The 14,629-nt window shown below is 41.8% G+C and overlaps 2 protein-coding genes across 2 annotated transcripts; both read right to left on the minus strand.

The window, feature by feature from the left end:
* Positions 1 to 1,344: 1,344 nt before the first annotated feature.
* LOC310960083 (heme-binding protein 1-like) lies at positions 1,345 to 9,108 on the minus strand (the record flags this gene model as incomplete). The annotated part of the gene is made up of 4 exons (XM_083931686.1): positions 1,345 to 1,522; positions 2,291 to 2,471; positions 3,276 to 3,414; positions 9,031 to 9,108. 4 exons carry the CDS (start codon positions 9,106 to 9,108, stop codon positions 1,345 to 1,347), a joined length of 576 nt encoding a protein of 191 aa, XP_083787812.1.
* A 1,319-nt stretch (positions 9,109 to 10,427) lies between these two features.
* fmc1 (formation of mitochondrial complex V assembly factor 1 homolog) lies at positions 10,428 to 13,221 on the minus strand. Its single transcript, XM_083930785.1, has 2 exons — positions 13,068 to 13,221; positions 10,428 to 11,849 (listed from the first exon to the last, which is right to left on the minus strand). Exons 1-2 carry the CDS (start codon positions 13,194 to 13,196, stop codon positions 11,646 to 11,648), a joined length of 333 nt encoding a protein of 110 aa, XP_083786911.1. The 5' UTR covers positions 13,197 to 13,221; the 3' UTR covers positions 10,428 to 11,645.
* Positions 13,222 to 14,629: the final 1,408 nt, after the last annotated feature.

A 14,629-nucleotide genomic window follows, 5' to 3' on the forward strand; every position in this document is an offset into this window, starting at 1 on the left:
CAATTTAATCACTTTGCTCAGTGACTTCGATTAGGTGCCTTTGTCCTTAGTTCTTTTGCACCATTAAAGTGTATTAGTAATCATTTTTCAAATGAAAGGCTCCATGTTGACTAATTCAGATTTCTGTGAAAATACAAATTGTGTATGTTTCAGGTGTATAAGTCATTTCTTTTACTTTCTTATCACAGCCAGAAGGAACACCGTGGAAATAGTACGAGAGATTTTAGACTTCTTCTGTCCTAGACAGCGTTAAAGAAATAAGACAACTAGAATGATCTGTAATCGTACTGAATAGTATATTTATTATGTTATGAAACACTATCAAACCTGAACATTTTATTCACTCGTCACAGAATCACACAATACAGATGTATTGCACAGGGTCTGAATAAATAAAGATGCCAATGTCATGCACTAAAACACAAAATATTCACTACACACAAATGCTTCCTGGATCCACATTAAACCAAAGAGTTTATAACACCTATACCTGCTACCTAATGTCCACCCACAGCGGTCCACCCATTAAGACTAGTTCTACTTTATGGCTCATCTCCTGTCTCTTTCTAGTTGTACAGAAGTCCTGACTCAGGAAAAGAAAGTGTGCTTTTTACTACCATGTATATAATGTTCATTATATCATTTTCTCTGTAGACATCACTGAATTGTAAACTAGATGATAGATGTACAAAGCCCTACTGTGTGTTCTTTGGGGAGATGAGAGCTCTACAGGGACTTTATCAGACAAACATGTATTTCTAAAATTAATGAAAATATCACTCCAGCTGTAGTTAAATACAGATTATATGAGACTATCCACTGAATAGCTTTCAGGTTCACACCTGTAAACCAGTGGCAGTGGCATACCAGTCTATCTAGTTTCTTAAAGATCTATTTTCCCTCGCAGTAGAGAGATTCCCTCTGTTACACGGGACTCCAAGAAATACTTTCACTTCTTAACGCTACATTTGTCTTCAAGCCTTTAATCGCTCTCATCGTGTATTTTTTCAGCGCTACCAGGGGTGAGTTTAAATCAGAGAGAATAAAGACGATGTGATAATGAAATGAGAAAATGGTGCTGTACTGATGTTAAATTCTAAGTTGTCCGATTGCTCAAACACCTAATTCCAGTACTGTACATGTGACAAGCAGAAGGTCAGATGGGTAAAGGCAACATGGGTAATCTCCTATCCGTCCATTTGGGTTTAAAGGTCTATCAAGTCACCATATTGCTCTTACCAATCAAATACCTTTAGAGCTAAAGGGTTGTCGGCAGTGAAAGGGAGATTAAGTTTGACTAAAGGTATCAGCATGAGATCTGACTCAGATCTGATCGAACGGCTCCTACGGCTCTTCCTGTAGAAACCACACCTCATTGCGTCGTCCGTAAGGCTTGAGTGGTGGGTCGTAGCTACAGCAGAAGTACTGCTTGCGCTGAAAGGGGGCCGTCTCACCAAGGGTGCGTGTCAAACGCAAGGCCTCTGCTCGGTACTCACTCTCCCCCGCAAAGCCTCCAAACTGCCTGTGAATAAAAGAAAGAAAAGTTTTAAGTTATGGATTATATGGACTTTTTTGCTGTCTCATTGGGATAGATCAGTAACCCCAAAGGCACACATGCACACTGATATTTCAAAGACCATGCATCAGTGAGGTGAAGTAAACCTGCCTTAGGACCTGCACGACAGCCCTGCAGGAGACTGAATATATACAGAGGACAACGCATGGAAAGACTTGAACCTACAGCCATGGCAGAAATCTTAAAGGTCCCATTTTATAACCATTTTCAGGTTTGTATTTGTATTTGGGTCTCTACTACATGATTACATGCTTTAATGTTTAAAAAACACATTATTTTCCTCATCCTGTCTGTCTGAATATACCTGTATTCAGCCTGTGTCTGAAACACTCAGTTTAAGCGCCTGTCCCTTTAAGACCCCCGTCCTGAAAAAGACCAGTCTGCTCTGATTGGTCAGCATAGCCGATTCTTCTGCATCTGCACTCTCTGCAGCCGGGGAATGACTGTAACAGCACTGGAGCTCACTTTCAACCTATATTTATTATAGTTGAGACATCAAAACTGTACAGAAGTCCTGACGGCTTGTTTAAAGTCACAGTTTCGGAATAGAGGCTGACTGCATTTCTCTGTGGATTGAGCGTTTTGAGACTTGCACAGTATTTACGCAGCACCTCCACCTGCTTTATAACAAGAAAAGACAAAATGAGACCTAGGTGTTGTTCCTTGTGTAGACACATCGACACTTTTAAATGAAACACTTTAAATGACACCCACAGAGCGTAGACGGTCATGCCGGGCCGGTCCTCTATCTTGATGGCACTGTCGGTGGGAGTCGGGGGGCTTATCTGGTAGCTGGTGGGGATGCGGATGGCGACTACCAAGCGGCGAGACAGAACACCGTCATTCCGTGGGTACACTGTGAAGATGATGGGAGCTGCTGTACCCATGGCCTCACCTTAGAGGATGAAGTGTGAGACAGAAAGAGAGTTTAGAAAAGGCTGAATGCAGAGAGAGAGAGAAACTCTACTATCCTCCCTGAAGCACACTACCCAAATCTAAAGGTCAGCAGTCTTGTGATTCTGTGTAGAGAACATAATATCATTATGCAAATACCAACAAAGGGCCATGTAATTTGCACCTCTGTGAATAGCAAACAAATGAAATGATGAGGCCTAGTTCTCAGACTGCACTTTTAGCCGGCTGAGGTTATATTTTGTCTGTTGACCATAAGCATAGAGACATGACCTCAAAGGATGTTAGAGTCTGAGCATTACTCAAATGTATCCTCCAATGCAGTCATCTGAGGTGAGCCAGCTTCAGGGCCTCCTGAGACTGACCTCTGCTTAAAGTAACATTAGAAACATGTGATTTTGAAAAAGTGCATCTGCCTAAATAACCATTACAAAATGAGAAAACACTGTAAACACCTCCATCCATTTATAAACTGCAGGCTTGGCCACTGACTCAATAAAGAGTCATGATTAATCATGTATTTAAAAACCAGTCCAAGATTTTAATGACGTACTTTCAATTAGTCCAGTGTGTTTCTTCTCTGTGGCCCTCAATCTTTCTGTTACATTACATAAATAAGAACTATTTATTCCTACTTTTCTAATGCGTGTGATTTTCTTTTTTAAATGCACACTTTAGCTTGAAAGGGGAACAGGAAAGAAAAGGAGGCAGTTTATTAGGTGCTATACTACTATGAGTATAAGCGGCCTTAATTCTTACTTTAACTTCAGTTTCATGCTCTGATTACCTTGTTCATTGCTCCCTCCGATGTACATGAGCAGCTTCCTCACCAGCTCCCCTGTCACTTGGTCAAAGGACCGTCCCTCAGAGGAGACAACAGCGTATTTGGCACCATCGTACCGCCGCACCTCAAAGCTAACTCCATCCTGGGGAGGATAGGAAATCAGGGGGGGTTTAGAAAGCAGCAGGCAAACCCCCGCTACATATTGTGTCATGCACAAATGCAGAAATTGCTTTTTACGCACACACAAACAGTTGTTTTATTCCTGGGGATGGATGCATGGGAGAGCTCAGATATGATTCACCTCTGACACACTGCTGTTGACAGTCTGCTCCTAGGGACGAAGGTTTGAACCGCTGGAGGTTTACACTCGGAGGGGTTCAGAGTGTGTGTTTTCGTGTGCGTGTGCGTGTGACTGCCCGTGTGTGCCAAATAATGAGATGCAGATGTATTTACACTGATTTGATTTAGTTTCTTCTTCTGCTCCACAGGATTCAGCCAACCTACAGAGAATAATGTGCAAGAGATGTCTTACATAACAGCACACAGGCACACACACACACACATGCACACACACACACACACACACGCACACGCACACACGCACACGCACACACACACACGCACACGCACACACACACACACACACACACACACACACACACACACACACACACACACACACACAACTCTTCCCCACCCCCAGACACACAGCGTCAATATGATGCAACAGTTTTGCATTAAATATGATTTAGAGGGGCTAATCTGGAGCAAGGCCACTCATGCTGCTGAGCAATAACTTTAATAGGGTTTGAAGGAATCTGGCCACTATAGAGACTGTGGTGCAGGTTTCAAATACTGATCCTCATTCCACTAATGTGATTATGCTGTGTGTGTAGAGCAGTGTTTGTTTGTATGATGTTTGTGAGCACTGATTCGTTCTCCTTACAGCGTATATATCATCCATCTATAAGAAGCGGCTGGCTTAAAAAAAAAACAGTTCATTATTTTGCAGATTATGTTTTTTTCCCCCCAAAATGAAACCAGCCGCAGAAAAGACAACAATGGAGACACTGCGGGCATCATTCCCACAGCATATACTCATTCGTACGTGGGCTTCTGAAGCATGTTGTCTCTTCCCCGAGGGAAAACACAAATCTCAAAATATCATGCAATTGATTTCGTCTCTCATACGAGTTTCTGACTCTTGGTCTATTTTTCAATCACGTTTTTCAATCATAGGGTATTTTATTTCCTCCGTGACGAGAAAATGAATTATATATCTGGAGAATCAGTGTAGCACTGTCAGAGGAGCAGGAGAATATGGATCAACATCACATATGTCTTTAATCCAGGCCTGACACAGGCTGAAATAACTTTATGCCTTTTTAATACAGATACTGTTCACCTCAGTGTGCGTCATCGTAAGAAGACAGCTAGGTAGGCTTCAGCTTTATCAGAGGTGCGAATGAGCCTGATGTCCTACAGGTTTTTTTGTTTTTTAAACAAACTTCATTGTCAACAATATTATATTACAACAACATAAAAACCAGTACAGGGAGGAGTTTTACAATGTACACATACATATTCAGATTACAGTTTAATTTCATAACAGTAAATAACCAACTGAAATCATCTGTCAGTGTTGTCTATAGTGTTCTTCAAGATATGAGAAGTCTTTATGAGGCATGGCATGTTACTGTGATGGAAATCTGAGGCCTTCACGTTCCATTCATTATCTCTCAAATGAATTATCTCGTTACCTCGGGAAAACAGAAGAAAATGATCTTGTTGTTACGAGAAAACGGAGGAAATAGAATGTATGTTATGTATGACCATTTAGGGCTTCCGTACTGTAGAAATGACCATACACTCCATTTCCACTGGACTTGTCTATGAATTCAATTCTACTGACACTTTACACTGACATATAGCTAGCTACTAAACACTGACTTTTTGTGACATTTTAAATAAGGGTGACCTTATGATTTATGATAACCTTATATAAGATTATTTTTCACTCAAAGGATGTTCATTTGTGTCCCATCTGTGATGCAATAAAAACATTTGATTCTTAAAAAAATGTAAGGTCAAGTGAAGTGTCTTTTAGGGAGTTTTATGCATATTTTGATGTTTATCAGGATAATATCCTGTACTGAGCTGCTCAGTCCATAGGTGACTCAGCTGGGAGCCGGAGGGTCGCCGGTTCAAGTCCCTGTGTGGACCATGAATGGAGCGTGGACTGATGGCTGGAGAGGTGCCAGTTCATCTCCTTGGCACTTCCGAGGTGCTGTTGAGCAAGGCACCGGACCCCCAACTGCTCGGGGCACCAGTCCATTGGCAGCCCCCTCGCTCTGACATCTCTCCATTAATTGCATGTATATAGGTCCTGTTTGTGCATGTGTGTGTATTTCGGGCCTGTGTGTGTGTGTGTAACCTGTATAATAACAAAAAAATCGAATTTCCTGTTGCAGGATTAAAAAAGTAATTCTTCTTCTTCTTCTTTTTCTTCTTCTCTAGACTTTTCTCTAGTCTCTAGACTACTCAAGGTGCTTTCATACTCGTCACATTCGCCCATTCTCACAGACATTCACACTGATGGCAGTGGACATCTACAGACCATCTAATCTAACCATTCACACCACATTTACACACCCATGCACAGCCGGGGGAGCAATTCGGGGTTCAGTGTCTTGCCCAAGGACACTTCGATGTAAATCATAAATAGGTCATAGAGTGTGGTCTATACCTACTCTGTAAAGTGTCCTGAGATAACTTTTGGTATGATTTGGCACTGTAAATAAAATTGAATTGACTTGTGGAGCTGGGAATCAAACCTTCAATCTCTCAAATGGAGGACGACCCACTCCACCACTGAGTTCATATCATATGCCTATTTTCAATTACTATATGTGTGTTACTAACAACTTTTAAGCAACTAATCTTATTCAAAACCCAGTGGTTACAGAGGTCCTGTAATCAGACGATGCAGCTGTGTTCAGTCCTCAGCACATGCAAGATAACATGATGTTATCATGCAGCTCTAACTTGTGACAGGTACTCCTGCATAGTAATTACAAGGGTTCTGCTCTGGATGCTTGTCAGTGGGACCACCATTAACATTGTATGTGGGTGACATGAGCCCGACTTCAGTTAAGCTCTGCAATTAATGAGTCTGTCACGTGTCTGTGGTTGTGTATGTTTAGCTGCTGTTTTATGCTTATATGGTGATAATTATTGTGCCTTAGGAGAGCGCACAAAAGGTATTATCAACACTGTGAATGTTAAATTGCCATTTCATGTTCTGTTGAAATCACATTCATTAGCAAACTTCTAGCTGAACTATGGTATTGTTGTAGGTAGGTATGTGTGTATGCCCTGCAACCCCTGTGTATTTTGTGTCAGTTTTAATTAAGAGTGTAGGGTGTCAGAGTCAGGTGAGTGCCCAGCAGATCATTTGACAAGCTCTGATTTCAATACCTGCTGTTTAATCAAGTCAGTCAGGTCCAGAGATTTGATGAGCCTTTACAAGGCTGTGTAATGGACACTTAGAGGAAGTGTGGGTCCTGGAGTGACCTGTGACATCATGAGTAAGATAGATGACTGATTATGATCCTCTGTGTTCACTTTTCAAATGTATTTATACTTTACAACGTTAAAAAAACGTTTGGTAGCGTCAAACGATCTTTGTTATGTCTCATTACTAAGGTAAAGGACACACACAATATTTGTACTCATGGCAGTATACCAGATCTGTGTCCTTTTAAATGTAAAACATTGTCAGGAAAAGGAACTTTTGCCTATATAGGGGCAGTTCAGTGGAACAATTCAGATGGGCAAATTAAAGTAATTTCCAGCCTGAACTCTTTTAAAAGAGAATCAAGACCAGTTTGATTTTTATTTATGATCATTGTTTTTAGATAGATAGATAGATAGATAACTTTATTTATCCCCGAGGGGAAATTAGGTCATCGTAGCAGCAGTACAGAGCAATCAGAAGTACTAAAAATAAGATAAAATATAAAATACAAAATACACATTTTTTTATTAATTATTATACACTCTGTGAGTGTCTTGTCTGTCTTGTCCTGATGTTTTGTGTTGAGGACCACAATGGGATATAGTAAGTCCTGGGCTTTATTGTGTGTTTATCCTCAATTGTATTTTATGTCTTTTCATGTGTAAGACATTTGTGATACAATTTATTGAATTAAATCAAATCAAATCAAACAGTCATTTTTACATGTCTGCTATCTTAAACCAGCTTTCTTTGAATTTCAGCTTCAGACAGTTCTGACACAGCCCAGTATGCAGTGTCAGAACAGATCTGCCTTCCAATGTGTGTGTGTGTGTGTGTGTGTGTGTGTGTGTGTTTGTGTGTGGATAAATGTGTCAGTTTGGGTCATTTGATTCCCTGCCTGTCTGTCTGTTTGTCTCGGAGTGTGTGCCTTTGTGTCCCTGTCAAAAGTTAGCTGCTATTCAGAGGTAAACACACAAAGCCAATTCCGAAACTCGTGCCAACCGTGACATTACATGGTTAAATGCACATTTACAGTAATGCACTGTGGGTCAACAGGGCACCAGAGAAGAGCCTCGAAATGGTTGTTAGGCACTGCCTCAGCTAACAACCCACATCACTGAATTGACTGGAATCTATCCAAAGTGAGCATAGAGTTAATATAGGCAAACACAACACAGGCCTATAGGAGAACATGACAAGAGGTGGGGGGTGGAGTGCTTACATGGAAAGGGCATGCCCTTCCTCCTCTGTGACGTCATTTGTCTATGGTCAACGTATCAGTGTACACTCCCAGTCCATATCTGAGCTCATGGGCTAACCACAAACAAGTCTGACCAGCATCCTCTTCCAGGGCACGTGCACAAGCACATACACGCGCAGTACCTATTTTTCTCACACGCGTGATGTGATGATGAGAAAAACAGTGACCCACAGCAGGGTCCAACCTTTCTGACTTTAGTCTAGTGTGTTAGTATGCGTGTGTGTATGTGTCTGTGAGTGTATGTGTTAGTGTGTGTGTGAGTGTGTGTGTGTGTATGCGCGCGTGTGTGTGTGTATGTGTGTGTGTGTGTATGTGTCTGTGAGTGTATGTGTTAGTGTGTGTGTGAGTGTGTGTGTGTATGCGTGTGTGTGTGTGTATGTGTGTGTGTGTATGTGTCTGTGAGTGTATGTGTTAGTGTGCATGTGTGCATGTATGTGTGTGTGTGTGTGTGTGTGTATGTGTGTGTGTATGTCTGTGTGTATGTGTCTGTGAGTGTGTGTATGTGTTAGTGTGTGTGTGTGTGTGTGTGTGTGTGTATGTGTGTGTGTGTGTGTGTGTGTGTGTTATTGTTTTAAGGTTAACAACACTCAGCACCACCATCCTTATTCATTCCTGCCGTGCTGATTGGTAGAAGACCTCTGGCTGGTTTGTTTCTTTGCCCCACACTGCGGCTCAGCAGGCATCTTTATAGGTCACAAGCAATTAACTGGCGGGCTGTCAGTCAAGGTTACAGAGGTTGTGACAAACACCGCGAAATCCCTCACCATTTCAAACACAATTGCCTTAACAGTACCTAGTTAGCTTTGGATAAAATATTTTTGCACACAGAGGAAAAAACCTCGCACCTTTACAGTGGGCTACAGCAGCATTTCTGTGCGTAATCTTCCACGGAGAGAGGCGCATAGGACAGGATTTGCAGAAGCTTTCAAGATATCAGAGGGATGACGTCTGTTTCTGACAGGTGTCCGCGCGATGCTTACCTTCGTCTCGCTGCTGAGCAATTTATATTCCGTCTCCTCGGTGTTTCCGAAGAGCGAGTTCTTGATCATGCCAAACATGTCGCTTCGGCCAGGTCACCTCTCCTCGCTCCACTGCTTCGTTTTTATGTTTGTCCTCCTTTTTCTCCCTTGTGCTTTTCTGCAGACAACTCTCTCTGACAGCTCCCTGATGCGGTGGTCCAACTCCTAAAAACCACCTTGATAAACAAGATGGAACAGTAACAGTATCCAGATGCTCCAAAGCGCAAATTCTCCCCCAGAGTAGTGTGCGCGCCTTGTTCCAGTGAGCACAGACCTCTCAACACAGGAGGAGTTTTTGTTTCCCTTACGGAGACAGAAGTTTGAGATGCTGGCACCTCGCTCCCTTGCCGAGCCTACAGTAAATGAACAGATCAGCCTCCACTCTGACCAGTGGAGTGTCTCCGCCCTCCTCCGCTCTTAGGGTTTCCTTTTGCCAGCTTGACGCTCACTTATATCATCACCTTTGACTCATAACCGGGGAGTTCAGGTTGCTCTGACATTAAAAATACATTGACTTGCATAACTAGAAGTCCCTCAGAAGCAGCCTGGTAGGGAGTCACCTCATCCAAACCCCCCTACCCAAAAAGGGTAACCTTCAGTGCCACTCAGCTTTTGTTAGGGGTTCTCTCTCATTCTGTTTGTCATGGCTGCCTGCCCCAGGATGCTTAGAACAGTGGGGAGTGGAGAAGCACATCTACATCCTGCTTTTTGTACAATATATATTTTGACATAGGCCGTTGGTTTGTCAGTATGCATTTGGCATTCTTTCCAGGGCTGAGTTTGTGTATGTGTGTGCGCGTGTGTGTGTTAGTTTGGGGCAGCTCATGGGTGCATGTCTTACTCCCTGTGTCACTGTTTGTTGCTTGCTTTAGGGTTAGGCTATTTAAATTCACACTGAAGGCAATGTTAGTCACGACTGGAGAGTAAGAGGAAACAGGAAGGGCAGATTTAATGAAAAAAAAGTGAGATGAGGGATCTGTGAACAGAGGGAAAAGGTAACAGAGACAAGAGACCCGATTCCATGCAAGCTTGCACTGTAGCAGGTTACTGTACCTATACTGCAGAGGGTGGACAAAATCACTGGGACACCACAAACACAATGCATTTAAATGTGTATTGCAATATATTATTTTTTACTGAGACTTTGTCACAGAGCTTGTGATTCAACTGCTCACTCTTTCAGTGTCTCTCAGGCACTATTCATCTTGGCTGATACAGTTTGCTTGTGTTTTGTAGGTACGGGGATGTTCTTCTAGACTTTTCCTCTTCTCTGCTTATAAGATCCTGTAGTTAATATTTGCTTACCTACATTACAAACTACAAAAACAATACCTGAACACTGTAAGCTTCATCAGGCTGATGTTTATTGCAGAGCTACTGTATAGTTTTGCATTAGACTGTTTATATGTTCCTGTTTGTTGTCCACCCTGATGCAAACGCATGCGAGCAGAAGACAAATGCCAGAAAGGCAGTGCATGTCTCAGTGGATAACTCTATTGGGACAAACTGTAAATAATCCCACAAACAACTGTGCAAAGTGCTGTGACGATAAAGACAGTAATCCACTATGCCCAATGTGATTTCATTTTTTCACATTCAACAAACAACATATAAATCATCAGTGATTCTTGTTGATCAGCGTCTAGTCTCACATAGCTAGACCGATCTCCATGACGCTGTGGCTGAATTTCTTTAAACAAATCACAACTGTCTTGGGCAAGCTAAGCTTGACAGTGGAGATAGCAGAAGGTAGAGATGCACCGATCCAATCTGATACCGACACCTGGGCTGAACATATTGGCTGATACCGATCCGATCCTACTGTTGAATGAATAAAGCGTATACCTTACAATTTGAGTGAAGGCATTAGGCTTGACAAACATTTAGCCTTGTTAAAAACAGGTAACAAATTAACGCAGATATAAATGTTCTTAATATTATATAATAACAAATGACAAGGTGTTTGTAACCTCTTTTCTCAGATACAGAATATATACCTTTTTTATGACCTCTTTTGTAATCTACAACATGCGGTGCATCAGCCTATTTATCTGGTAAACCAGACTAATCAACATCTAATTTTTAAAGTCTGATGCATATTCACTGTATCCTTAAGTCTATGATGAGTAAATGCAGAAATAGATGGATTTAACTACCAGTTAAATTAATGTGCACGCAGTCTGTTTGGTAGTGTGTTTTACTGTGTGACCAAGAAAAACAAAGTGTAACAGTGACTAATATTCAATGAGACAAATTAATCTAAATTAAGGTTAGTTTACTAGGAATTACTGTATCCCTGTGTTTTTCCAAAACACAAACACAAACAGGGATTATCAGTTTATTTACAGTTAAACAACAGATTTTTAATCATGGCATATGTTTTCCCAATTGCTTAAATTATTGGAAGATCAGATTATCCTCATATTGAACATTGGCAGAACAACAAAACAGTAATATGTTGAGTTCCCTCAAAGCTGTCCATGATGGCAAAGTAAGAGACCAGACAAATTAGCAACAGAAAAGTTATTTCCGAAGAGAGTCACGATTGTCTTCCAATGCTTCGCCCTCCCTTGTCCTTACTTCTCCCAGCCTTTACCTCCTGGCTGGGTGGGCAACCTGAGCCCCACTAGGCCGGCCGCTGATTCTGTGCTGTGCTCTTTCTTGCCATGGTAAAGGTTGTGCAGGGCCAGGTGGGTCCTGGTAGATGCCAGCAAGCACAGGTACATGTGGGAGTCATGGTGTGCCTCCTGCTGGGCACGGCAGTACCTTTCTCCCGTTACCTGTGAGAGGAGGGGGAAAAACCCCGAAAATATTAATGATGATCAAATGATGAACCAGATCGTACCATAATTAAACAACGTACACATTTTTCCTTTGTTCACTAAATCAGTCACCGTAGAGAAAAATTATCAAATCAAGTTAACATTTATGAAGAAAAGCCTAAAGGTCAAGCTGGTGGACAGCATGGGGCTAGAAATGACTCCAGTGAAAGACTACATAAACACATGTGCCTATATGACAGGCTTTGCTGTGATTTTGTCCTTCATTAACGAGAACAGCTACATGGACAGTAAGCATTTGGTCTGGTCCCTATAGAGTGTAACATATACATTTCAATGCTTTGGGGGTATTATCAGCGCTGGGACAAATACACACTGACAAGAGTTGCTCCCAGCTATTTTGCTTCAGTGACTGCACATGCATGTGACCAGCCTGGTGAACCATGCTCTCCCAAGCATAAATAATACAATCTTTAAGCCTATATGCTTAAAAAACACTAATGTTAGAACTTAATTTCATGCAGCTCTACTGTGTTTTGGATAAACAGAGAAGCCAATCACAAGTGCTCAGGGAGACAAGATGACAGCTAAATGCTATACGTAAGAATACACACAAGAATGAAAAGAAATCTAGTTGTGGCTGCCTTTGACAGCGATGTGAAAGTGAATGTGGCCATGCAAAAGGAGTTACAGCTAAAAAGCATCTACGCATCTATTTATTCTCGCGGATGAGTACACAATCATTTAAACCCCTAAACCTTTCTTTACGATTTGCATTATATCACATTTAGTGCGCAGAATTGTTAAATTGTTCATTTATTATTCACATTAACACATAGGCCAATAAACGACGCATTTAACACCATAAATAACTATGTAGCAGGCTGGTCGCTGGGGTGCTACTTTATCCCCTGCGCCTCACCGTGCTAAGGCTAGTTAGCTTCTGGATAATGTTAGCATGTCCTTCTGCTTCACAGTCACCTTGTGTTGAATTGTTACTTGTAAATATTACAAAGTGAGCAATGACAACACTCCGGTGTGATGTTGGGTGTTCGCTCTGTTCCCACTTTTATGAACGACTGAAGGGCGAACGTTGTTTCCACTTAACTAACAAAACTGTAACGTTAATCAAGAGTTGGCAGGTTAGCTAATGCTAGCCGTTCCCATGCAGTCTGTAACGGCAGTCAGCTAACGTTAGCTGAAACGTGGAAAACTCGCCTTATTCTTCCGAAACTGGTCCATGACATAGTTGTAGGCCAGTGAGCGTTTGTACTCTGCTCCCTGGACGGCCCGTAGTTCTTTCAGTATTCCTCTGCAGACTCGCAGAGGTGAAGACAGCGCTGCCATCTCTCAACCGCGGTGTTGTTATTGTGCAGCAGTAAGGCAGGCTCAGTCGAACACCGCACAGTCGATCAAACTACACCCGCCCTTGCCGCACAGGGGCGATATGTCTCACTAATAAGTTGAAGACACGCGATACTTCTTTCCAACATTTCCCTGCAACAGTTTGAAGGTAAAGTGAATTTATTTTAGTGGATTCTTTATCAACTCCTCCATCAGAGCTTTGTTCTAGTCCTGCTGTGGCAGCCCAGGGTAAGGCAAGTTTATTTGTATAGCACCCTGTAACAACATAAAACATGAAAAACATGAGAAAGAAACACATTTAGATATAAAATGTCATTCAGATGAAATAATAACTACAAGATAAAAATACAAACAAGAAAATACAATCATTTAATATTAAATAAAACCAAAAGTATCAAAGGAATAGAAGTTACAGTGCAGTATAAGCAAATCATAAATAGTTGTGTTTACTGATAGGCAGCAGCCAACAGAAAGGTCTTCATTCTTGATTTTATAGAGCAAAGGGTAAGCGCATGTTAAAGGTCACTGGTGAAACACTTAAAGTATAAACAACTGACATTTCCCATCTCTCCAACTCCTGAAAAATGGTTCAAAGTGCTGAAATATTTGCTCCACAGAAGCAGATGACTGTAATTAGAGTTCACTCACAGGTGCAAATGTATATGATCAGGGAAAGAACATTTAAGCTCACCGACTTCCCTGTGGACAAATCCAGGGTGAAGACAATGCCTTCAAACTGAAGTTTGAAGGTTTGAAGGTTCAAGGTTCATAACTGTCCAGTAATTGCTCTCTATCCTTTGACCGTATTGTATTTTCAAATCCACAGATGTTGTCTGAAGCTGGGTCCATACAAGGTCGGCCAAGAGAGAGGAAAACTGTCCTCGGTCACATGGATTCCACCCTCCGCTTCATTGTAAGGTAATCTCTTAGCGTGCTGATGCATGATTGAAATACTGAACAGAACTTGTCTGAAATGTTGTGCTCTTTACTCCGTCTCATGCCACCTGTCATTGTAAGTACAATGGGGCTTGAGTTTGATTATGTTAAGTAATCACTGTCTGATAAAAGGGTCAGCAGAGGAGACGGAGGGGACTGTGGAGGTTTGTAATCAGATTGTCTTTCAGGAACCTGTCAGCATCTCTACGTCTCCCTCTGTCTCTCTTTCCCTTCACTATAAATAACAACTTTAACATAGCGAGAACCAAGCTATGCATGCACTGTAGTCCCGGCTGTGGGAATAAGTTGTAAGCGACATAGAGAATAAAACAAGAATGTTGTTCACCTCCCTCTCTCTTTTGAGTAAAAGCCTTTGTTAGGCACAATGTAGCGTCTTGTCCTTGTGGGCATGGCAAGTGAAACGTAATGGATTTTATGTTTCATATGTCCGTGGCGTCACTGATGGCAGAAATGGTCAA

The sequence above is a fragment of the Echiichthys vipera genome (genome assembly GCF_963691815.1).
Source record: "Echiichthys vipera genome assembly, chromosome: 17".
Classification (NCBI taxonomy): domain Eukaryota; kingdom Metazoa; phylum Chordata; class Actinopteri; order Perciformes; family Trachinidae; genus Echiichthys; species Echiichthys vipera.

Coding starts and splice junctions, on each gene's coding strand:
- fmc1 (XM_083930785.1), bottom strand. CDS start 13,196: ATGGCAGCGCTGTCTTCACCTCTGCGAGTCTGCAGAGGAATACTGAAA. Junction 11,850..13,067: donor ACCAGTTTCGGAAGAATAAG/GCGAGTTTTCCA, acceptor CTCCTCTCACAG/GTAACGGGAGAAAGGTACTG.